Source organism: Myxine glutinosa, chromosome 4 (genome assembly GCF_964187855.1).
Source record: "Myxine glutinosa chromosome 4, kmMyxGlut1.1, whole genome shotgun sequence".
Lineage (NCBI taxonomy): Eukaryota > Metazoa > Chordata > Myxini > Myxiniformes > Myxinidae > Myxine > Myxine glutinosa.
Window position 1 is genome coordinate 186,390,025 of NC_136264.1, and position 25,304 is coordinate 186,415,328.

At 37.8% G+C, this 25,304-nt stretch overlaps 1 protein-coding gene across 2 annotated transcripts in view; it reads right to left on the reverse strand.

The window, feature by feature from the left end:
• The window catches only part of LOC137425997 (nicotinamide riboside kinase 2), a 52,167-nt gene that overhangs the window by 19,745 nt on the left and 7,118 nt on the right, over window positions 1–25,304 (reverse strand). For both annotated transcript variants that reach the window (XM_078776803.1, XM_068114719.2), the window contains exons 3-4: window positions 24,694–24,742; window positions 17,201–17,318 (exon numbers count right to left, since the gene is read on the reverse strand). In XM_078776803.1, the coding sequence (XP_078632929.1) occupies window positions 17,201–17,318; window positions 24,694–24,742 (167 nt within the window). The remainder of the gene's footprint in view (window positions 1–17,200; window positions 17,319–24,693; window positions 24,743–25,304) is intronic.

The following is a 25,304-nucleotide window of genomic DNA, read 5'->3' on the forward strand; positions in this document are numbered from 1 at the left end:
TCCATCTCTTTGTATAACCTTTCTCAAAATGGCTTTTCCATTTGTATATTCTTACAATATCACCAACTTTGAACTTGGGCTTTCTCAAATTAATCTCCTTTTCATATTCTAATTTTGTAAATGTTTCTGATGGTTTTGATTTTGTTGATGAATGAACTGTATTATTGTAATTATCTACAATATCCTGAATTAAATACACCCATTTTTGAGAACCGAGTTGTGTGAATTTTTTATATAATTTCTCTTTTAAAGTACGATTAAAACGCTCAATAACAACTGCCTTTCCTTCATTAAAGGTGCTGTATAATTTAATACCCTTCCCCTTAAGAAATTTCATGAATATTTTGTTATAGAACTCTGTTCCCTCATCAGTCCATAACTTCTTTGGTTTCCTTTTATCCCGATCAAATATTAGCTTAAAGGCTAACATTAAAGTATCACCCCTTTTATTTTTTAAAGGGACAACCCAGGCAAATCTACTCCTCAAATCAATAACGGTTAAAGCATACCTGTATCCCCTGTCATTATTCAATTCAATTAAATCAGCGGACCATATGTGGTCGGTGTATTTAGAATAAACCTTCCTTCTTTTAAACTTTGTGATTATAGGTTTGTGTAATTCTTCAGCCAAAAGCTCCTCAGTCTTGATGACATCATTAGAGCCTAATAGTTTTTTGAGGAATAACCAAGACCAAGTTTCAATTTAGCATTTATCAAATTTCTCACAATAAACCTATCAACTTTCTCTCTCAACGTTGGATTTTGTATCAAAGACAAATTATACAACATTTCGCTGTCGGCTTTATGTTTTTCAGTCAACGTAGTGGTTTTCCCATAAGCAATATCATGCTTCATACACACTTCGTCAACCCTATTTGTAGGTTTAGACCAAGGTTTAGGATTGTCAGCCTCATCTAATCTTTTATCCAAGTTTGTTCCTGGACCACAGAAAGAATACCCTGGAAGGTGTAATTCCCCTGGAATTCCAGTTGTAAATTTACTTCCTGACAGAAACTTTTGTATGTCTCCTCCTCTTTTAGGAGAGATGAATTGGCACTTTTTAGAGCCACATACTTGACATATTCCTTTTTGATAAACTCTATTATTTTTAGCTTTAACATAAGAGATATTTTTAGATTTAGTTTTCTTTTTACATTTGAGACAATAACTCATATTTATTTATCAGAAAAATTCCGACAGAGTATCAAAACCTTTTTGGTTTTCAACATATACATTTCAATCTTTATTTTTAAAACATAAAGAATCCTAAGGAATGCCTTCACTCTCTCCTCCATTTATTTACAAATAAAAACTAACTAAAGTCAATGACACCAACATCATCAATCACATAATCTTTTCCTTCTTCTTCTTCTTCTTCATCACTTTCTCGTTTAAATCTCCTCCCTGAAATTGAAGACATTGACATTGTTATTTTTGAAACCATTATCTTCATAAGAGTTGTTAATTCTTTAATTTCCTCTTCGGTGCGTTGAGATTGATTTATTTGCTGTAATACACTCAATCTTTTACGAATCTCACTGATTTCCATCTTTTTATATTTTTCCTCCCTCTCTCTTTGCTCCCTTTCCTCCCTCTCCTCCTTCTCCTTTTTCTCCCTCTCCTCCTCCTTTTTCTCCCTTTCCTCCTTCTCCTTTTTCTCTCTTTCCTCCTTCTCTTCTTTAACTCCTTCCTCATTTATCTTAGCAATTTTTGATATCAATATTTTCACAGCATTCATTCTTTCTTTATTTTCCTCTTCGGTGAGTTGAGATTGATCTTCTTGCTGTAATACATCCACTCTTTTTTGAATCGCTCTGATTTCCATCTCCCTCTCCTCCCTCTCTCTTTGTTCCCTCTCCTGCTTCTCTCTTTTCTCTCTTTTCTCCTTCTCTTCTTCAACTCCTTCCTCATCCCTTGCTACCCTTGAGTTTAAACCCCAAAGAATATTATACATATACTCATCTGGATTTTGAGATATTCTTGTATCTATAATTATTTTTCTCATAATAGGATACCAATAAGATTTGTTGACGATTTCTAAAAGAGTTTTATATTTCATAACTTTGAGAAGTTCATTTTTATTTAATACTTTAAACAAGTCTCTATTTGTGGGTTTAACAATATCAGTATAAGGCCAGTTTTTTATGACAAAATTCCCATGTATATGCTCCAAATCATAAGGTATGTAATACCGAGCACCCTTTTCTTGTAGGTATCCTTGAATACAAAAATTATAATTCTCTTGTAGTCTTCTTCCTGCCATTTATGTATCAGAAATATATGTGAGATTAATATTATGACAGGTAATACCACCCCATCTTCCCACTACCAAATTGGTTTGTATTCCTTGGCTTTCTATCCTTATCTCATGACCTTCCTTCTTTGTCATGCTAACCATCGCTATACTATCATATATTTTTCTTTTCTTAAAACCATGTATTTGTTGTTTATTAATTGTACTTCCACATAAATCCTTATCCTCACCAAGTGGATAATATTCTTCTTTACGAGACTGATTAAAATCATGTAGGTCTTCTATGTTTATTGAAAAAGACCAATTATACCCTAAATCAGGCATATCATACCCCCATTTATTAATTCGCATATTAACTATATGTCCTTCTTTATAAAATTCAATTGTAAGCAGGTAGTTAAATTCAATGAGGAAAGGTGTATGGTCAGTATAACCAGGTGTTGTGGTTGTAAATTTTACTTGTTTAACAAAACGTGCTGTTTTCTTTAAAAATATATATTGTGATAAATCACTAAATCTAATTAAGTCATTTGCATCTGTAGGGTTTGGATAATTGATTAATTTATAAGTATTCTTCATATTAATATTTTTACTTACACTATATTTTTGTCGTTCAGCCTGTGCCTTTGTATAATAATTTGATAAATCAATATCCTGAGAGGATTTTCCAAAGATAGAACCATCTTTTCCAACATGTCATTTATATTAGATTATAAATGATATCATAAAAATTTTCATTATTGTTGAGTTGAAATAATACATATAAACATAATTGACCACAACATTTAGAATTAATTTCTTGAACTTGAAATGTTTGATAAACACCATTCTGTAAGAATTGTATTACTTCAACAGGTGGTGGCATACCATAACTATCAAAATAATATTTATCCTGACTATTATGAATACAAACCCAATGAGAACCATTCTGTGTGTCTAAATTCATAATAATATTCTTTGTATTCTTATTTATATGTATTAATTCATCTCTCATACAAATAACCACATTATCAATTTTTAGTGTTTTACAATACTTAGCTAGTTCTATATTTGACGTTGTATTCTTTCCAAATTGTTTAAACCATTTATCCATTTATTTATGAGAAAGATACAATCCATTACCCCGTTTAGTTAGTTTAACACCCGCTTGAGCGATAGAGGAAAGCATATCTCCAACCAACAATCTAGCTTTATCAGGTAGACTTTCAAGTTTTTGAGCAAAATCTACAATTACACCACTTCCACTAATTTGTTTCTCCAACTCCTTGTTATGTCTTTCCAATTCTTTTTGAGCTTTTAGTTGTGCCTTCCTTTCGTTAGCAGTTTTTACCGCTGCTGAAATACCACCAGTCAATGCTCCCGCCGCACTTAAACCAGCAAATAAAGGAATTAGAAACGGGAGAAATCCTCCTCTTGACTCGTCTATTGAATATTTCTTTAACATAGGTTTCGTCATTTTAATTTTAAGTGATCCAACATCATTTAGTGTTTTTACTTGTGTGTGTGTGAGTAAAACATCAATTCTTACAGCTCCTTTTCTTTGAATTGTATTAACATTAATAATACAAGGCTTTTGATTTTGAATACAAGATGTTAATTTATTAAGATTGATTTGATTAACATATACCCCAACCATTTATTTATGAGAAAAAACCTATGTGATATTAATCATAACACCATTATCTGTATTAATCTGTAATTCTGTTTCCTCCAAAAGCAAACAATATGCATTAACCTCTTCACTCTCCCCTCTTTCAATGTATAGAGAAGTATCCACTCGATTAGACTTTATAGTTTCCTTTTGAGAACTCAGGTCAATTGCGTAGATTGTATAAAGTTTTTGAAACGCAACCATATCCAAAATAGGATCATTATTACCATTACTTTCACACACCTTTTGGTAGGACTTGTAGGCTGCCGCATAATCATTTTTTTCCCAATCAATTTCCAATCTATCTCGCGGATAAAATGTGCCATCAAGAGAAACCCGAAGTTGTTTCACCTTAGCATTATCACTCAGGGCATTATTCTTATTAGTACCGTCCTCTCCATCTGGTTTTTTAAAAATGAGCCAGAGGTATCGTGGCTTTACTTGAAGAACACCCAAATTCCAAGTGTAGGTAGTGTGTACCAGTTTAACGTGTTGACATCTTCTTTTAAGGTATGATACATTTCGCGGTTTCTTTGAGTTAAGTCTTCTATTTAACATCTCTTCCGTTTTAAGATTAGGAGTATATTCACTGATATACCAACACAAATCATTAATAACAAATTTATTATTTTCTCCAAAAGCATTTTCAACCCCAAAAAGCAATCTATTTACATTATCATTCCTTTGTAGTTGAAATCTAATTTTAAGCCCATACAAAACTTTATCATAATCACAAAATCCAAATATACCTTTCAGAGGTACTGCTACGGTAAAACTATTCTCAGCTTTTGCGTCATCATTATACATTGACTTCCTTTGACTATAACCAGGGTCTGCGTTTGTACCCGTTGACATATCAGGAATAAAACCTTCAACAGCTCCCTTACCCATTCTATCACTAAACGAATATAGTGTAAATTTCATCATTTCAGATGTAGCAGAGACATAATCAACCGCTTCAACCTCTTGTGTTCCAATATACAGGCGGACACTGTCAAACATTTTCCAGAAGAAATCATTTACGAGTGTAGCATTAGTATTATTCGCAGCCTTAGTGAATTTAAATTTACACAGCAAGAAACTATCAGCTATATTCAAGTAAGTTTGTTGATTATTTATTTCAAAACTTTTTGTTCCGTTTGAATTCCAGTCTGTTCCTGTTATAGCATTTACCTTAAAATAGTCTTCCTTTTTTGTGGAGTTTGAAATGATAATTGTATCATCCAAATCATAGATACTATCAATCGCTTCCATACTTGTATTTATATAGTATTAAAATCGTTGAAACCCTGACCCAAGTATTTTAATGATTTTTTGTCGTTCTTGTGAAGATAGTTGAGTTTTACCTTTTTTATTTCTTTGATTGCTTGTAATTTATGAGACTCCTTTTGAGCATCTTTTATACTCTTTATAGCACCCGCAACGGAGCCCACGGCAGAAGCAGTTGAACCAATTAGGTCTTTATGTTTAAGGATGGTTGAACCAATACCCATTAGAGTATCAATTATCCCATCTCCTTTATTTCGAAATTGATGACCTACACCTCGTTGTCTCTTAGGTTTATAGTATCCTTTACCCACATACCTTGTATAGTATGGTGAAAGGTACATGCCCTCCCCTGTAATTATTTTATATTTTCCCAACTCGTGTTTTCTCACAATAACCATTATTTATTTATTGAAAAACTTCACGTAGGTGAATTCTGATGGATATAATTTCATCATTAAAGGATATCATACGATTATCTTGGTCGGTTATCCTAAAATTTACTCTGTATATGGTTTTTCCTGACACAGGTAAATAGACAAGATTTTTTGGTTCCATATTAAATTTATAACCAATCGGGGTTGAGTATGCACTGAATGAAAATATTGTATTTGTTCTTATTCCATCGTTATAAGCACCATCAATCAAATCACAATGAATTAATACTGAATTTATACCGGAGGATATTTGGATAACATTATCACTGTAAAACGTCCCGTTATTTTCAATCTTTTTTGAAGAGAAACCCAATAGCTCTCTAAACGAATTTTCAATCGTGAAATCAACTTTATAATTATTTTTAAGTTTAATAGTTGATTTTGAAGTGTGTTTTTGAATATCTATTACAATATTTTTTGGTTCATCACCTTTTTCTTTCATAAGGCGAGAGACTTCTGAAGATATTTGAGAAATCTCGTAAGCTCCAGGTGAAACGGTTATAGTTTTATATCCACTTCCTGGATTATAACTAAACTTGTTGTTTTTCTCTGTGATATTAAAAAGGGTATTGTAAGTTTCCATTGACAACAAAGATGCCTCATATGAGGTAAGGGGGTCAAGTTGTAGTGGGTAAGGGAATGAAGCTGTGTAATCGCTCGTTGTGAAATTAAAACTAAGAATTGTGCTTCTCATCTTATTTAATATCTAATAAAATATCTTTGTATTGACATTTATTAATTATTTTCATGTTCATCAACTGATCTAAAATGGCTGAGGATTCATTAAAACAATTGTTGTTTCCAGCCTTCTTACTACCTAACAACAATAATAGCCTATTAACTAATTGTGATGGGTCATTTGGAAGAAAACTAACACCCGAACCAAGCTTACTTAAAGCATCAATAATATGTTTCTCCTTCTCATTCTTCTTACTTTTACCAGCAACAGAAACTCCATAATCAAGTGCATTTAGCAACTCAATATATACCCTATCTTCCTCTCTTTCCATATCAAGTGGTTCCTCAAAATATTTTGAACCGCTGAATCCGGGGTTTGTTAGAAGAAACATTAATCTTGGAGTTAATTTAACATTTGGTTGAGTAGAACTCAAGAACATCAATAAATATCAATACCTTTTCTTCCACAAGATGAAACACTGCTGGTTCTTCTGTTGGAATGAGACCTGCTCTGGTTTTTGAATCTGCCAAATATTCATTGTTTTGAAGAGCTTCCACTACATAATTAGGGGGTTGATTTACCTCTTCAAGTTTCTGAAATAATTCTTCATCATTATATTCTAATTTTCCAAGTTCTTGTTTTGTTATCTGACTAAAATCTTTGAGCATTTGAAGTTTTTTCGGAGTAAATTCTACCGTGGGAACTGTAGGGTGTTGAGTTTTTAAAAGCGGTTTAAAAAATTTCTCTTGTTTTCTTTCAAAGGCTTCTTCACCAGTTAGTTTCTGTCTCCGTTTCTTCTTTATCTCTTCCTGTTGCTTTACAACTTTTGAAACCAACTCTTGATGTTCTTTAAACTTTCTTGCTCTTTCTTCGGTATTCATTTTCTGTATTTATTTATTGAAAAATATCATTTAATGAATTGTAAAGGTCAATGGGAAAATTTTCCTTTTCTTTGTCATTATAGTAAATGTGTTGAAATAAATCCTTTTCTTTAAATATTTCATCAAATTCTTTATTGGTATTAATACGAGTTGTTATTTCTTCTTCACTAATACTTGTATCTCTGCTTTTCATACGTTTGCGTTGAGTCTCCTCATCGATATCAAAACCGAATGATAAAATCTTAACTCCATCACCACACAATTGTTTAATAATTTGTCTCATTCCTTCAGGATTAGTTTCTAAAATCCCAAGACCATTAGATTTTACTTTATTTAACTCACTCTTACAATGTGAATATTTTGTAGAACCAAGAGAGACCTCCTCAAATATTTGACCTTCGTTCCTCAATCGCATATGTTCCTCCATTGAAATGTAGTAATAATCTTTCCCTTCTACTTCTCCTGGTCGCTTTGCTCTGGTTGTAGTACTCACAAAACGAATCATAGGGTGTTTTTAAAAAAAAACTTATAATCTTTTCATTTTTACTATTCAAGAGTTTAGATTTATGAAAGTTCTTTCCTGAAGCAGATTTACCGACAAGATTAATAATAATTGTTGTCATTTATGTGTGTAAAATATCAGTTAGTATCTCATCTTGTTTCACAACAATACATTTCTATTTTCCAATCGTGTTTCATATAATTTTCAAATTCCTTCTTACTACATAATGTAGAACAACTATCTCTCCAAAAATTATTATTTGTATCTATTGAATTCAACTTAAATAAAATAAAAGTATTAGCATTGTTTCTTATTGAGCGCCGAGGGAGTTGAAAATATGACTGACTAAGATAAATACAATTACAAGAAGAATGTCTCCCTCTTGTATAGTAGCTATCCATTACTGTTTGGTTTCTCTCATTGACACAATCATCAAAGATAACGAGGTTCTTTTTTGATTTATCTAAATCTTGGGGTGAAGGTATATCATCCGTATTATCACTGAGAATACAAGTTATGGGTTTTGGTTTTGATTTCTGTGTATCACAAACTAATTGTATTATATCTTCAATATTACAATCATTTAGTTTGTTTTGAAGTTTAAATAAACCGATAATGTCTTCCTTTTTAAGACCCGCATTAAAACCCTGTGAGAGTAGTTGATACTCGGGTTGAAAACTTGACTTTGTAAAAATTATTAAATTATCATAATCTAAAAAATTAGGACCAAGGAGCATCTTTAAAAGTAAACAGGTTTTCCCACATCCGCTTGAACCAACTATTAGACATCTCAATGAATTTGGAATGTTTTTATGGTTATTAAATTTTATCTTATTTTCCCAAACGGGTAAAAAATCATTCATTTATATCTTTGGAAAACAAGTCATCTAACTTTTTTTGAGCTATTTTAGAAACTCTATATTTTATCCTGAGTTCGGGTTTAATTTCAAAATAATTCATTATTTTATTTATATAGTATCTTGTATTAACATTTCCATTAAAATTATTTTGAATAATAAATATCATTAAACCCTTATACATTTCCTCAATACAAATAGTCTCTTCCCTTGAAAGAAATGGTGTATTATCATCACAATACTTAACATTCATCTCTCTTATTAATCTTGTAAAGTAATTCATTTTTGGTTCTAATTTAAAAGAGTTATATATATATTTATATTTTTTATTATCATTAATTAAAATTAAATCACAGAAAATACATTGTTTATATGAACCCTCATTATTAAGCCCTATTCTATCACAAGCCGGACAATTCTCTAATTTATCATATGGAGAGTCTGGAAATTCTAAATATCCTTCAGAACTTATCATATTTATATGGTAAATTTTTACTTAAACTAAACGCAAGTTTATTCATTAATAAATACAATGTTTCAAAGCACAAAAGACAAATTTCAATCAAACTCTACTTCGGTGAAAAATATAGAAAAATATGTCAAAGATGTTAAATTGAACAAAGATAAATATGGAAATTTTTGGGTAAAACCAGTTATGGAAAATAACATGAGCCCCTCTATTTCATTTAAAGGAAGAGCTCTAACTATACCTGGAAAGACATCCATTAAAGTAAATCTAACAAAAGTTTCTCCTCTACTCCTGGCAATTTATTCAAAGCTTGAAAAAGTGATTGACCACGATACTTTGAAAAAGAATGATAAGACCATCAACAATACTCGTGGAGAAATTTGTATTTACTTTAATAATCCAAAGGGTGTAGATCTAAGTAAAATGAATGATGTTAATATTTCTGGTGAAATGTCATTTCGTTCTATGATAGTTAGAGATTATTTAAAGATAACTTTTGATATTAAAAATGTAGAGATTGAATCCGTTAATGAAAGAAAGTATATTGGTATAGATGGAAAGGTTTTTTCTGCTAATTAAATATGAGTCATTACAGCAGTGAAGATTTTACTATTTCATTGAACTCGGACGATAGTGATGATAGTATTTCATTGAACTCGGACGAAGGTGATGATAGTATTTCATTGAACACAGATGATAGTTATGATACTAATAGTTTGTGCTCAAATGATAGTTATGAGAGTAGCTTTATTGATGACTCTGAGTATGATTCTGAGTATTCATGTGATAGTTATGACTTAGATGATTCTGAGTGAAAAAGTGTTTTAGTTTAAGCACAGCAATATATATAAAACGGAGCTGTTAAGCTCAAAAGTGTTTTATTTTAAGCACAGTGATATATATAAAACACCACGTTTTCTCACGCTATAAATATGGTTTATTGTGATACTTGCGAGAAGGAAGTAAAATATTATAAACAACATATTCTCACCGCAAAACATACATACAACATTCTTAACAAACTTTCCCCTCTTCCACCTAAAACAAAACATTGTAAGGTCTGTAAAACAACCATCCTCAAGAAGGGGTTTAAAGCCCATCTTAAAACTAACAAACACTTGTCAAAATTGTTTACTATTAAAAATACTGATGGTGCATTCAAAGGACATATTAAAATAAGAGTCTTTAACTTCAAACCTCCTGAACCAGAGTCTATAGTTGATGCTGTAGAAATAGTTAAACCTGCTGTTCAAACGTTGATTGAAAAAACACTAAAAGAAATGAAACCACTAAAATTTTATATGGGAGTAAAATTAGAAATGACAAAGGATAAAGGAGTTATAGATACACCATACATGAGAACTGAGCCACACTTTATATCTTCATATCAAGATTTTAAAACATCAGGAGTCTATGATGAACTTATTAAACAAGAGCAAGATGTGGATAATTCAATCGTAGGAAGTGGATTCAATATAGGAAAAATTATTTACATAGACATTCATATTCTTAAATCAGATCCTCTAAAAGCTTCTTCTTACATTGATTTACCCAGTGTTATCAAAAATAGAAAAGCAGTTATCAATATCAAAAATAAAGACAATAAATGTTTTCTCTGGTCTATTTTAGCACACTTACATCCTCCACATTTTCATGATGAAAGAGTATCTCATTATAAAAAATATGAGAATACATTAAATACGAAAGATCTAAAGTTTCCGATGACTTTAAATGATATTCCTAAATTTGAAAAGATGAATAATTTATCAGTTAATGTTTATGGTCTAACAGAAACAAACAACATTCAGGTTTTAAAGCTTTCTGACAATTGTAAACAAACTCATATTAATCTTCTATATTTTAATTCAGAGGAAAATTCACATTATACATACATCAAAGATATTGCTAAATTAATAAAACCACAAGTATGTAAAAGAACAAATAAAATATATATTTGTATGCGTTGTCTTAACTTCTTCCATACACAAGAAAGATTAGATAAACATTCAAATTATTGTGGTGAACATAAATCAACGGTAATCAACATGCCTAAAAAAGACTCAAAGATCACATTCAAAGATGAAAAGAAAACAATAAAACATCCATTTGTTATATATGCTGATTTTGAAAGTATTTTAGAAAAAATTGATACTGCTTCTCCAGATCCAAAAGAATCATACACAAATAAATATCAAAAACATACTCCTTGTGGTTTTTGTTATTATATCAAATCATCCGTTGGTGATAAATATACAAGTTAGAGATGTATAGAGGCTCAAATACCCCAGAGGAGTTTGTGAAACGACTAGAAAAAGACTGTGTTCGATTAACCAAGATAATGAGAGAAACCAATAGACCAATGTCCTTAACAAGTAAAGAAAAAAGGGAATTTATAAAAAACAATGTCTGTCATATTTGTGAGGAGAAAATTGGTAAAGGTCTAAAGGTTAGAGACCATTGTCATCTCACTGGTAAATATAGAGGTCCGGCTCATCAAAGTTGTAATATTAATTATCAACTCCCCCCTTTCATTCCTGTCTTTCTTCATAACAACGCTCATTATGATACACATCTATTTATCAAGGAACTCTCAAAGACTTCTGGAAGTATCTCAGCAATTCCAAACACGGATCAGAAATACATTTCATTCACAAAAACAATTCACACATCTCCTATTACTCATATCAGATTTCTTGATACATTTAAATTCATGGCAAGTCCATTGGCTAACTTGGTTCAAAATCTAAAAGAGTTTCCATGTCTTTCAGAGTATTTTTTAGATAAAGATTTTCTAACACAAAAGGGAATTTACCCCTATGACTATATGGACTCATTTGAGAGATTCAATGAAACACAACTTCCTTTAAAAGAAAATTTCTATAACAAATTAAATAATAGTCATATATCTGATAAAGATTATGTACACGCACAAAATGTTTGGAAAAAATATAACATTAAGAATCTTGGTGAGTATCACGATTTGTACCTCAAAACTGATGTGCTTTTGTTGGCTGATGTGTTTGAGGCTTTCAGAACAATCTGTCATTCTGGATATGGATTGGATCCTGCTCACTATTACACTGCTCCTGGATTGGCTTGGAGCGCGATGTTAAAAATGACAAAACAAGTTTGGATTTGATAACCGATGTTGATATGCTTTTGATGATTGAAAAGGCAAAGAGAGGAGGAATTTCACAAGTCTGTTCAAAGAGATATGCTAAAGCAAATAACAAGTACATTCCAAATTATAATCCATCGGTAGAGAGCTCCTACTTGATGTATTATGATGCGAACAACCTGTATGGCTGGGCAATGTCTCAGGCTCTTCCTTATGGAAAACTTAGATGGGTAAAGGAAAAAGATTACAAAAAGGTTTTACAAGATGTATGTATCTCTACACAAAAAGAATTGAATGATTCAAAGGTTGGTTATTATTTTGAGGTCGATTTGAAATATCCAGAGGAACTTCATAACCTACACAAAGATCTCCCATTTGCTTGTGAAAAGGAAAGTCCAAAGAAGGAGTGGTTAAGTGATTATCAACAATCATTTAATATAGGTGAATCAACAGAAAAATTACTTACTACATTATATAACAAGAAAAATTATGTTCTACACCAAAGAAATTTGCAACAATATTTATCAAAAGGTCTAAGAGTAGAGAAGATCCATAGGGTTCTAAAGTTCAATCAAAGTCATTGGTTGAAGGGGTACATTGATTTTAATACACAAAGAAGAACAGAGTCAAAAACAGATTTTGAGAAAGACTTTTATAAATTGATGAATAATGCGGTCTTTGGTAAGACCATGGAAAATGTGAGAAAAAGACAAAATATCAGACTATCAACATCTTGGAAACAAGCATCAAAATTAATTAATAGACCGAGTTTTACTAGAGCTGAGGTCTTTACTGAGAACTTTTGTGCGATCCATTTGATTAAAGAGAGTATTAAAATGGACAAACCTATTTATATTGGAACATCAATTCTTGATTTATCAAAGTCATTAATGTATGATTACTTTTATAATAACTTGAGGAAGAAATATCAAAATGATGTTCATCTACTTTATATGGATACAGATAGTTTTATTTTGCAAATTAATACTGATGATGTTTATTCAGACATGAAAAGGGACATTAATATCTATGACACTAGTAATTACAGTCCAGAGAGTGAGTTGTTCTCTTCTAAAAATAAAAAGGTGATTGGAAAGTTTAAGGATGAATTAGGAGGAAATGTCATGAGTGAATTTGTGGGATTGAGGTCTAAGGCTTATGCTTATAAATACATTGTGAATAACGTTGAAAAAACTGATAAGAAGTTAAAAGGCATAAAGAAAAATGTCATTAAAGAAACAATAAACTTTAAGGATTATTATAACTGTTTAACAACAAAGAAAGAAGAGTTTAGAAAGATTAATGGAATAAGAAGTTATAAACATCAATTATATTCAGAAGAGATAAATAAGAAAGCATTGGGGGCTTTTGATGATAAGAGGTTTATTTTAGAAAATGGAATTGATAGTCTCCCTTATGGTTATATAAGTATATAAGTGATAAGTTAAAAAGGGGGGTTAGGGATTTTAACGGGCTACCGCCGCCTTTTTACAATTATATAAATGACAGAACCAAGTACCAACCAGACTAAAGAGTGGAGGTGTAATCAACCTTGGTATATAAATGGTAAACATAACGAATGTGAAAAATATCAAATAGGTATAATTGAAAAGACAACTGGTAAAAAAATTTACAAAACAAATAAGAGAATTAATTTAAATACCGGTGAATTGGGTAAAAAAGATGGAAATATTTTTGAGTGGACGGAAAACTTTGATGGTTGCCAGGAAAATATATACTTTAATTTAAAAATGGTATGTGGCACTGGAGGCACTCAAACAAGAACATTGAGGGAGGTTTACCATTTTATCTTAGCTCAGTTAAAATATCTTAATAAAGAACCAAACTCAAACATCTTTTTTGTTAATATATTAGATGGTGAAGGGAGTGGCAAGAGAATTAAATTATTTCCCACGCATAAACAAATATTTGTAGGGTCGTTGTTTGAGTGGGCCAAAGATGATTCACCAGAAGATATTAAGAGTAAAAGGTTAAAAGGTCCATAAGGTCAGAAGGATCACAGGTTCACACAGAAGGACCATTGTTTAAGTGGTCTAATGAATAAGGATAACATGTCAAAAGGTTAGAAGGTTCGTAAAGAACAGGGTGAGAGAAATAGAGGTGTTTAGGGGCAATGAGGGAGGGGAAAAATTAACATGTAAGTCAATGGGAAAAATGAGAGTGTCCCAGAAGCAACATATATACACTACTGAGGTCCAATGGTACCAATCTCCTGCCCTGCCTTGACCATGATCCTCCCCCACTCCCCTCTGTCGTCAGCCAACTCTCTCCACTCTCCAACCACCCGCACCTTTCTGATATCCCTCTTCACACAATCCTCCCATCTCAACCAAAGTCTACCTGTTTTCCTCCTACCTTGTTCCCTCAAAATATCCACTCTCTTTGCCAACCTCTCTTCCCCCATCTGCACCAAACATCCAGCCCATCTCAGCTGGCATTTCACCAATCTCCTCCCTCAGTTCATCCATTCTCCACCTAGCCACCCTCTTCACATCCACAATCCTCCTGACCCAGTTGTTCTCACAAACCTGCAGCCTCTGATGTTGTCTCTCAGTCACTACCACTGTCTCCAGACCGTAAAGGTAGACCGGCTTGCTGATCTCTTCCAATACTATTATTCCCACACCATTACTCCTTCCGTCCCCTCCTGCATGCAACAGCTTGTACCCTCCTACCAACCTCCTCGTCCTTTCTCATTTCCATCTGGTCTCCTGCACACACAACACCTACTACCTCCTTCTCTGCATCATCTCCACCACCTCGGTCCCTCTCCCCTCATCCCGTTGATCCCACATTCAAACGACCTTGCCTAACATTGCTTCTGAACCGCTACCCACCTGGCAGAGCTAGTACCATCTTGATAAATATGGGATGCTCAGGTCAGGTCATCAATCAGCAGCACAACCCGGGCTGACCTGCTGGACCTAACACCCGAGCGTGTTAGCCTAACCCTGTGTATGCTCTCGCACACACACTGCTCTTTCTCCACTCGTTACTCCCCTCCTCCCAGCCCACTTCACTCCCTCCACGCTCGACTCTTCTCCCCCACCCTGGAGGCACTCATACGTACCTCCACCCCACTCACTCCCTCTTCTCTGAACTCCCACCCTCCCCTCACTCCACTCACTCCCTACCTCATCTCCTCATCCCCCTTACCCATCTCCTTCCTTTTCCTTATGTCCCGCTCTACCCACTGTCCTTAATACATTAAATTGTGCCTATTCAGCTTACAACAATAAATGCTTTCACAAAAATCACTCAGTTCTTCAACAAAAATTATAGTGCAAAATCACTCAGTTTGACCCTCATCTCGCTCGCGCAAAAATGCTCATCGACTCCCATGCTTGAACCTCCTTCACTCCCACGCTCGGACCTCCTTAGCTCCCATGCTCTTTAAAATTGCCAAGCCTCACATTCTCGGTCCATCAGTTCCTTGCCAAGCAGGGCTGACTCACAAAGGACAACCGAGGCAAGCCCACAGGCACAGGGAAGGACCAATCGCAGCTCGATCCGCCGAGTCACTGCACTGCACTGCGAGCCGAGCCGTACGAGGACCAACCACAGCTCCATCCATCAAGTCATTGCCCTGCACTGCGGGCTGAGCCGAGTCCACAAGCACAAGTGCTAAAGTCCATAAAAAAGACATATAGTGCCTTCAGAAAGTATTCACACCCCTTGACTTTTTTCACATTTTGTTTTGTTACAACCTGAATTTAAAATGGATTAAATTGAGATTTTTTTGTCACTGATCTAAGCATAATACCCCATAATGTCAGTGGATATATATTTTTCTTTTTTACAAAACAATTAAAAATGAAAAGCTGAAATCTCTCGAGTTAATAAGCATTTATCCCCTTTGCTATTATATTCCAAATTGAGCTCAGGTGCATCCAATTTCCTTTGATCTTCATTGAGATGTCTATACAACTTGATTGGAGCCCACCTGTGGCCAATTCAATTGATTGGATATGATATACAATGAAATGCACCTTTCAATATAAGGTCCCACAGTCGACAGTGCATGTCAGAGCAGAAATTCTACCATGACGTCCCAGGAACTGTCTGTAGAACTCCGAGATATAATTGTGAGAAGGCATAGATCTGAGGAAGGGCATAAAACAATTTTAAAGTGTTGAAAGTTCCTAAGAGCACAGTGAGCTCCATAATTAGGAGGAAATGGAAAGTATGTAACTACCCAGACACTTCCTAAAGCTGGCCATCCGACCAAACTAAGCAACCGGGCAAGAAGGACCTTGGTCAGGGAGGTGACCAAGAAACCAATGACCACTCTGACAGAACTACAGAGATCCCTGGCTGACTTGGGACAACCTGCTGGAAGGACAACAGTCTCTGTCGCACTTCACAAATCTAGGCTTTATGGGAGAGTGGCCAGACAGAATGCACTACTGAGAAAAAGGCACATGACAGCACACATGCAGTTTGCAAAAAGTCACGTGAAAGACTCAGAGCATAATTTCTGTTTCATGGCAAAAGATTCTGTGGTCTGATGAGAGGTAAATTGAACAGTTTGGCCTGAATGCAAAGCGCTATGTCTGGCGGAAACTGAGCACAGCTCATCACCACCTTTCCATCAGCATCCTTACTGTTAAGCATGGTGGTGGCAGCATCATGCTATGGAGGTGCTTTTCAGTGGCAGGGACTGGTACACTTGTAAGGATAGATGGAACAATGAATGGAGCCAAATGCAGGCAAATCCTTGATAACCTGCTTCCGAGTGTAAAATACCTTGGACTGTGGCAGAGATTTACATTCCAACATGACAATGACCCCAAGACTCAGGGGTGTGAATACTTATGTGAATTAGATATTTCTCTATTTAGTTTTTTATGATTTCGTAAGGATTTCTAAAAAAAAAAATCCACTTTGACATTACGGAGTATTATTTGTCGATCAGTGACAAAAAAAAATCTCGATTTAATCAAATTTAAATTTAGGCTGAACACAACAAAATGTGAAAAAGTCAAGGGGTGAGGGCAAAATGTTACACCAAGTTCCAAAACATAATCTGTAGAATGTAACAGAAAAAAGTAGAGTAAAAACCTACAGATAAGTGTAGAGGAGAAAACCTTCAACTACTAGGATGCGTGGATTCTTGGTATCTTTTGCGTTCATCCACATTTGGATTTCATCCATCATAGCATCCATATTCAGTGCCTCCAATACTGCAAAGACACAAGAAAGACAGTTGATTTTACTCAGTTTTAATTTCTGTAATGAGATACTGCCTTATGTAATTTTAGGTTTTATTGCATTTCCAACATTCCATTTTCATCCTGCAAGATCTTTGTCATATAACACTTCCATAGGGAACGGCGACATTGTCAGAAACAGCACGTCATTGTCTGCAATCTGGCCGCCATATTGGAATTAACCTAAAACCTTTAAAAAACATCTTCTCCAAAACCACCAAATCGATTGACTCAAAACTTTATGTGTGTCATTGACTAGGCATGGCGATTAAAAGATGATCAAGAAAACATCATTGGTCACATGGTGTGGCAGCCATATTGGATTGAAGGAAAATAAAAAATCATTCCATCTCTGAAACCACTTACCCTATTGATGCGGAATTTTACAAATATCATCTAACACCACTGTTGCATATAGTTTGAAAATGATGATGTCATAGGTCACGTGGTTTGGCAGCCATCTTGGATATAAAAATGAACTGGGAGTCTCGCGAGATCTCGGAGACGGTGGGAGGGATTTTCGAAGCTCCACACGGTCTCCACGTTTTTCGAAGTTAAGTCTGTTCACAATTGTATTTTGTCGAAACTGTATTTATCTTTCGGTGTGTGAAGTTATTGTGTGCAACTTTGGTTGTTTCTCGGTGTTTATCTTTCATAAATTGATCGTCTGTTTGCCGTGTCGCGAGCAAGGCCTTTGCCACGTCGCGAACGATTTGAAATCGAACTTAAGTGATTGTTCCCATTTGTATTTTCGTTAAAACTATTTATTTATGGTGTTGTACGTATATTGTGTCCCGACGAAGATTTTTCGGTGCAAATCTTTCATACCTGTATTGAAAATCGTGTTAATTCGTGTCGTGTCTTGAGGCCTTGTACAGTGTACACTGTACAACCTTGAGGCTTTGTTTTTCTCTCAGCGGTCCGTCGTTTGTGATCCAATAAATTTCGTTCTCTGTATTCCCAGGCTTTTCACCCATAGCCTACTTCCTTGTGTAAATCTCAACTCAAAAAAATAAAAAATAAAAACATTTCCTTCTCTGTTCTCATTCGTTTATTCATTCTTATTCGTTCGTTCGTTCTTCGACCACGTGTTTCTCCCCCATTTCCCCAGATAGTTTTCACTGTTATTAACCTTCAATGTTTACACTTTCCCCTCAAGTTATGTATTCCGTCATATTTTATAACACCTTTTTCTTCTTCTTCTTTAAAAGGCTGCTTTCGACTTGCTCACCAAATCAATTCATCCCCAAAAAAATATCCATCTCCTATAGTGCCTTTTTTCTACATTCCCTAAACTCTCCTGCACTCCATCCTCCATCCAGCGTCCTTAAACGTATTTTTGACTCGAAGGTCACAAGAAACTCATTTAGCAATAAATGTTCGTTTCCCATAAATCGTACACTTTCTAAAATCCAATCTCACCCCTCCCCTCCAAACTTCCCCATCACCCCTCCCCTCCAAATCTTCCCCATCACCCATCCCTTTCAAATCTCCCCCCTTGCCCCCTCCCTCCTAAACTACCCCCTCACCCTCGCCCCTCCCCTCCTAGACTCCTGCCTCACCCCTCCCCTCCAAATCTCCCCCATATCCCATCCCTTTCAAATCCCTCCCCTTGTCCCTTCCCTCCCAAACTCCCCCCTCACCCCTCACCTTCAAATCTCCCCACCCTCATTGCTTCTCAATTTCCCCCCTCTCACTCCCCCTCCTCAAAGCGTCCTCCCCGCTTCTTCCCCCTTCCAACGCTCACCTCCATCTCCCCCAACCTTCTGCCTCGCTCTTCCCCCTCCTCAAATAACACCTCATTGTGCCTCACCCAATCACCATCAAACCTTTTGTCTGCCCCATCCTTCCCTTTCTCCGAGCTATTCTGAAATCTCTGACACACCTTCAACAGCTCTCCCTACCTCTTCCACCTCTTCCACATCTTACCCATCTTACCCTACCCCTCCTCCCCCCTGTTCTGTATCTGATGCTCCCCCTTCCTCTTCATTAACGGTATGGACCTCAAACATCCGGGGCCTTCGTTCAAACTTAACTGATCTCTCCATACAGGTTGCTTCTGCCAAACCAGACGTGATCTGCTTAACAGAAACTTTCCTCCTTTATGATGTCTCTGATTCCTTAGTATCTCTCCCGGGCTACTCCCTCCTCCGGTATGATAGACCTGAGCCTCGTCCTGGAGGCAGGCTTGCTATCTTTATCAAAAACTCTCTTCCTCACTCGCCCTGCACTGCACTCTCTCCACCTCACCCCCAGGAATACCTCTGGCTACGGCTTCCCCTTCGCTCCCACCTCTTGTTCATATGTGTGTTGTACCGTCCACCAAACAGTGATGACTCCATCTACATCTCGCTGTCTGATAATATGGACCAACTTCTATCTACTCATCCCAATTCTCTCTTCCTCATATGTGGTGATTTCAACTGTCATCATGCCAGTTGGCTGGGTGTGCGTACCTCTCTCACCAGCCATGGCTCCTCGGCAAAGGACTTCTGCGACTCACTGGGACTGACACAATCTGTCAATTTCCCGACCCGGATCTCAGTCAACGGAACATCTTCTCTTCTGGACTTGGTTATGACTAACTTCCCTGAAAATGTCTGCTGCTCTTCTTCTGCTCCAATCGGATCATCTGATCATGTCCTTGTTAAAGTGGACATCTCTCTGACCATCCTCAGGGAGCCTGCTCAGCGTCGACGAGTCTGGCATTTCACTCAGGCCAACTGGCACGGTCTTCAAGCAGCCATCAATCATCTGGACTGGTCTCCCATCTCTACCACCTCTGACATCAACTCATCCTGGGAATTCTTCCAAAGTAAATTGCTCTCTCTCATGCACAGATTTATCCCATCTCGTCTTCAGTTGTCATACCCTTCCTCCCGTCCATGGTACACGGAATCTTGTGGTGAGGCTGTTGCCCAGAAACAACTTGCCTTCGTCTCCTGGAAAGCAAATCCAACGGAAGGAAATCTCATTTCCTTTCACAAAGCCCGAAACAAGTGTGTGTCCACCCTCAGGAGAGCCAGGAAACAATATCTCTCCGTTCTCAGGACAGAACTCTCTTATCTGTCTCCCTCTTCCAAATGCTGGTGGCGTCTGGTCAAATCCGTTTCTGGTGTTTGTTCCCCCTCCATCCCCTCCCTTACCTCAAATGGCTACACAGTTGACACCGCACGTGACAAAGCCGAATGCCTCAACTCTGTGTTTGCCTCTAAATCTTGTGTCCCAAACCCATCCCTCTCTGTACCCACCATACCCAGTCGTACCCTGCTGCTCCTGGACTCAGTGTCCTTTCCTCCTGACAAGGTGGAAAAGTTTCTGTCAACCCTCGACTCTGATTCTCCAACTGGACCCGACGGCATCAGCCCACGGGTCCTAAAATCCTGCCCTGCTGCTCTATCTCACCCTCTCTATGTTCTCTTCACCCTCTCTTTTGCTCAAGGTCAACTGCCATCTGCTTGGAAATCAGCCAACATCACCGCTTTGCACAAAAAAGGTGCAAAAACAGATCCTAGCAACTACAGACCAATCAGCCTTCTCCCAATTATCAGCAAAGTCATGGAATCCATCATTGCTTCGGATATGAAATCTTTCCTCTTCTCCAATGGCTTGATCTCTGATCATCAATTTGGTTTCAGACCAGGTCACTCTACTCTGGACATGCTGCTTCTGCTGTCTCAACAATGGATGGAGGTCCTCAATGCCAAACAGGAAATTAGAGCTGTCTCCCTCGACATATCACGTGCCTTCGACACGGTCTGGCACCCCGCTCTGCTCACCAAACTCTCCTCCTTTGGTATCCATGGAAATCTCCACGCATGGCTGGCGGACTTCCTCTCTAGTCGTCGTCAACGTGTGGCCCTGAATGGGTTTCTCTCATCTCCTCTTCCTGTTCAGGCTGGAGTTCCCCAAGGCAGTGTTCTGGGCCCCATGCTTTTTCTGGTCTTCATCAATGATCTCTCTGACTCTCTTGAAAATCCTCTCTATCTCTTTGCTGATGACTCCACTCTCTGCCGCTCCATTCGCTCCACTCTCTGCCGCTCCAACTCTCTGCCGCTCGAACCAGTTCATTTCCGGTGCGACCGGGCCGAGTATCGGCCCGGCCGTGGCCGAAGCCGTTGATTCCGCCGTAGCACGCTAACGCGTAGGCTCGCGCGCCCCTGGCCCGCCGGGGCTCCGCGGGTGTCCTACCGTGCCTGGCTTGCCGGTGCCCGGGGACGGATCTCGCTGTCTAAACATGGTAGCGCTAGGCCAGTGGGACCGCCGGGACCCACGTGCACTCACATGGTGTTCTGCGCGTGGGCGGCAGTATCAGACCGGGGCGCCCAAAGGCGCCACGCACCCAAACGCTCCCCGGCTAAAGTTCATCCTGAAAGCGCCCACATTGTGCGGACAAACCAAGTCAAGGGCCACGTGGTCAGGAGAACCTCGTGCCTATCGGCCGGCCTCAAAGACCGAAATTGTGACGGTGTCCTCTTCCCTCAGATCGGCAGTCTGCAGCCTCCTCACTCTCTGAAGACTTGGACAAAATCACAGACTGGTCAAACAAGTGGAACATGTCTTTCAATCCTGACAAATCTCACACTCTTACTATGTCTCTCCGAAAAGATCGACTGGACAACCCTCCCATCTACTTTCTCAACAATCCTCTCCAAGAAGTTCTGTCGCTCAAGCTTTTGGGTCTCACTATCTGCCATGATCTTTCTTGGGAAAACCACATTTCCAAGCTGGCCTCCAAAGCCAGTCGCCGACTGGGCATCCTCCGTCGTGCGAAGTCCTTCCTTGGCACACCTGAGCTCCTCACCACATACAAGGCTTTCATCCGCAGCTCAATGGAATACTGTTCTCCCCTATGGGCCGGTGCTCCTGCCTCACACCTAGCTCGGCTTCACGCTGTTGAAACCAAAGCTTTCAGAATTATTGGAATCTCCCACGATGAAGCTATCTCTGAGGGCCTTTCACTCACTCACCGCAGGCAGGTAGGTGGTCTTTCTGTCTTCTACCGACTCCTCTCCGGCCTTGCACCCCAACTCTCTGTGCTCTGTCCCCCAAATATTCCTACAGGTCGCACAAGATCTGCCAGCAACCCTCTGATGGTTAAACTGCCGAAATCTCGGCTCTCTGCTCACCTTCACTCTTTCATGCCTCTTTTCTCCCGCCTCTGGAACAAACTCCCTCACTCCCTTCAATCCCACTCCTCCCTCCAGGTCTTTAAAACAGCTGTTCACCACCATCTCTTATCTTCCCCCATCCAAAACCTTGATCTTTTCTACCCCCGCTAATTCACCCCAGATCCACCTTGTTTGAAATTCCAACTTCTTTCCTGGAAGTCCTGGCAGTGTCCATATGTTTTATACCTCTCCCACCGCCCCCTTCCCATGCCCCCCCCCCCCCAAAGCCCTCGCCCTCTCTCAGATCTCTCGATGTCTCCATGTCTCTCGGTCCCTGCTCTCAAATGTTGTGTTTGTGTCCTTCCCCCTCTCTCCCCATCTTGTCTACCGCTCCCGATGTTATATGTTTTATGTGTCGGTTTGTCTTTCTGTGTGATTAATGTTCGCTCTTTCACGAGCCTCGATCTTGTATACAAAAAAGAAAAAGAAAAAAAAAAAAAGAACCTTATCCGATCAACACGAAACTTCACAAACGTGATCCGCTGCCAATGCATATGCAGAGTGTACATTTTAAAGGTCATATGTCACATGGTGTGGCAGCCATATTAGTTTGAAAGCCGATAATTAAAAAAAATCCCTTCTCTGAAACCGCTTTACCGATCGATGTGAAACCTGTCATGGCTGGTGAAAATGTGATACTTGAAAACAGCTGAAGGGATTTAAATCAAACATGTTTATTTTTAGGACAGTGAACAAGGCATCAACCTGTTGTGGGACTATGCAGAGGCATATTGGTGACACAGTCTCATTGCTCTAGTTTATGACTAATTTACATTGTATTTGTGTTTTGTGTTTCAGGTTGAGTGATTTGTGAAAATGGCAGAAAACAAGCTACTTAAGGTTGGCCTGCAACTACGTCGGTATACAGGAACTTCTACAGAGACGGACACCTGGAAGTGTATCATATGCGAAAGACACAAATCAGGAGAAGAACCACCTTTAGAGGCCATTTTCCCCACCGAGCAGGGGTTGGCCTTTTTCGGGCACCATGGTCCCCTTTTTTGAAGCAATGTTTTATGGCCGGATGCCTTTCCTGCCGCCAACCCTGTTAGTCACCTCTTGCGACACACAGGGAATTACCAGTGAACTGGTACTCAATTTGCCGACCTCAGAAGGATGACAGGCTGAGTACATAAATCAGGAGAGAAGACAAAATATTTTAGCAGCAGCTGAAATATGAACATACATTGTTCTGGAACGAATTAATTATCTAGGAGATGATTTTGATTTTGTGTATCATTGCACAAATGAGTGTTACAAATCATACACACTGAAGAAAACGTTGCTCAGAAAAACAGAGAGAAAATGAAGTTCTGCTGCAGGAGGGACCAAATGAAGAACCACTTCCAGATTCCAGTACAAATCCATCAAAAAGACTAAGAGCAGAGGTTACCTCACGTAACCCACCGTCATCTAAAGTGGAGCCTACAAAATTACCATGTATTATACAGTCGTGGCCAAAAAAAGCACAAATCAGTGTGTATGATGGGATGCCAGATATTAGGCCCTGGATGCCAGATGTCTAGCAAATATTTTTTTCCCTTCCTTTAGGCATGCCCTAACAGGATCCAATGAGAAAAGTCGTCCACCTCAAAATTCCTACAGGTCTTATGGTGAGGGACTGTATTATCGAGAGGGTGGTCTAACTGGGCAGACTGTTGACATACCCACACACTATACACTATACAGGTCTTATGGCCTGTATAGTGTATAGTCTATCTTGTGTAAAATCTAATTTGGAACCGATTAGATTTTGGGGTCCCAAGGTCAAAGGTCAGAGGTCATGTCAGGTAAAAAGTGATAATTTGTGAACAGCTGAAAGGATTTAAATTAAAAGTTGGTACAGGTATGTATAATGATGCAATAATGTGGGCGGAGACATATCGGTCGACGTCCTGACATCAAAGAGTGTCCTTCTCGTTTTACTTTCTGGATGGAAGCACCTTCTTTCTTTAAAAATGTATAATCCCAACCACCCCAATGTTTTACCACATGCGGTACATATATGAACGATACGGTCATCAACAGGAAAATCAAAACAGTACATGGGATTCTATCCTGACATCTTCACATCACGATCAATGTGCACTCAGATGAGAACACCGACCAGGCTGGCCAGAACATTTTAAAGATAAATTTGTCTGATGCCACAAAGTACAATGTTGCAATTTTCTCACCATCATACTGATGAAATCCATCCGCTCCTATTGCCAACTGCTCTGGAGGCTGTAAAAGAGGTCAATAAACATGCATTTCCATGAACAAAGATTCATCTCCCGCCACAAAAACAACATCTTGAATTCCCCATTTCCTTTCTGGTTTCCTTCAAAATCCTATCAGGAAATCTCTCTCCATCTCCTCCTTTTTGCATGCCGTTTTCTCCTAATTCTTCTCTCTTGAGATCACCGTGGTGACAATTGTCACCTTGTTTCCCGATTCAGCTTGCTAGCCTTTTCATTCCTTTCATTATCAATTAAAACATTGAAATTGCTATTTTAACCTCTGTTCTACAACTATGGAAAATGAAAGGAAGAAAAAGTCCTCCATGAGTTGTTTTAGTTTTAGTCCTCCAAGCTGTCCAGCCTGGGTTTGAATCCCGACGCAGCTATAAACTGTCAGTTCGGTGTTTCACAGGCAGGGTGATTCATCAATGTGTGTGCCGTCCCTCTTTCTGGACGTTAAACTAGGAGTCCCATCTGCCAGCATGGGTTGGTGGACGTTAAAGATCCCATGGTGTCCCTCGCAAAGAGTAGGCGAGTAATGCCAGCACCATGTCAGGCATAACCTC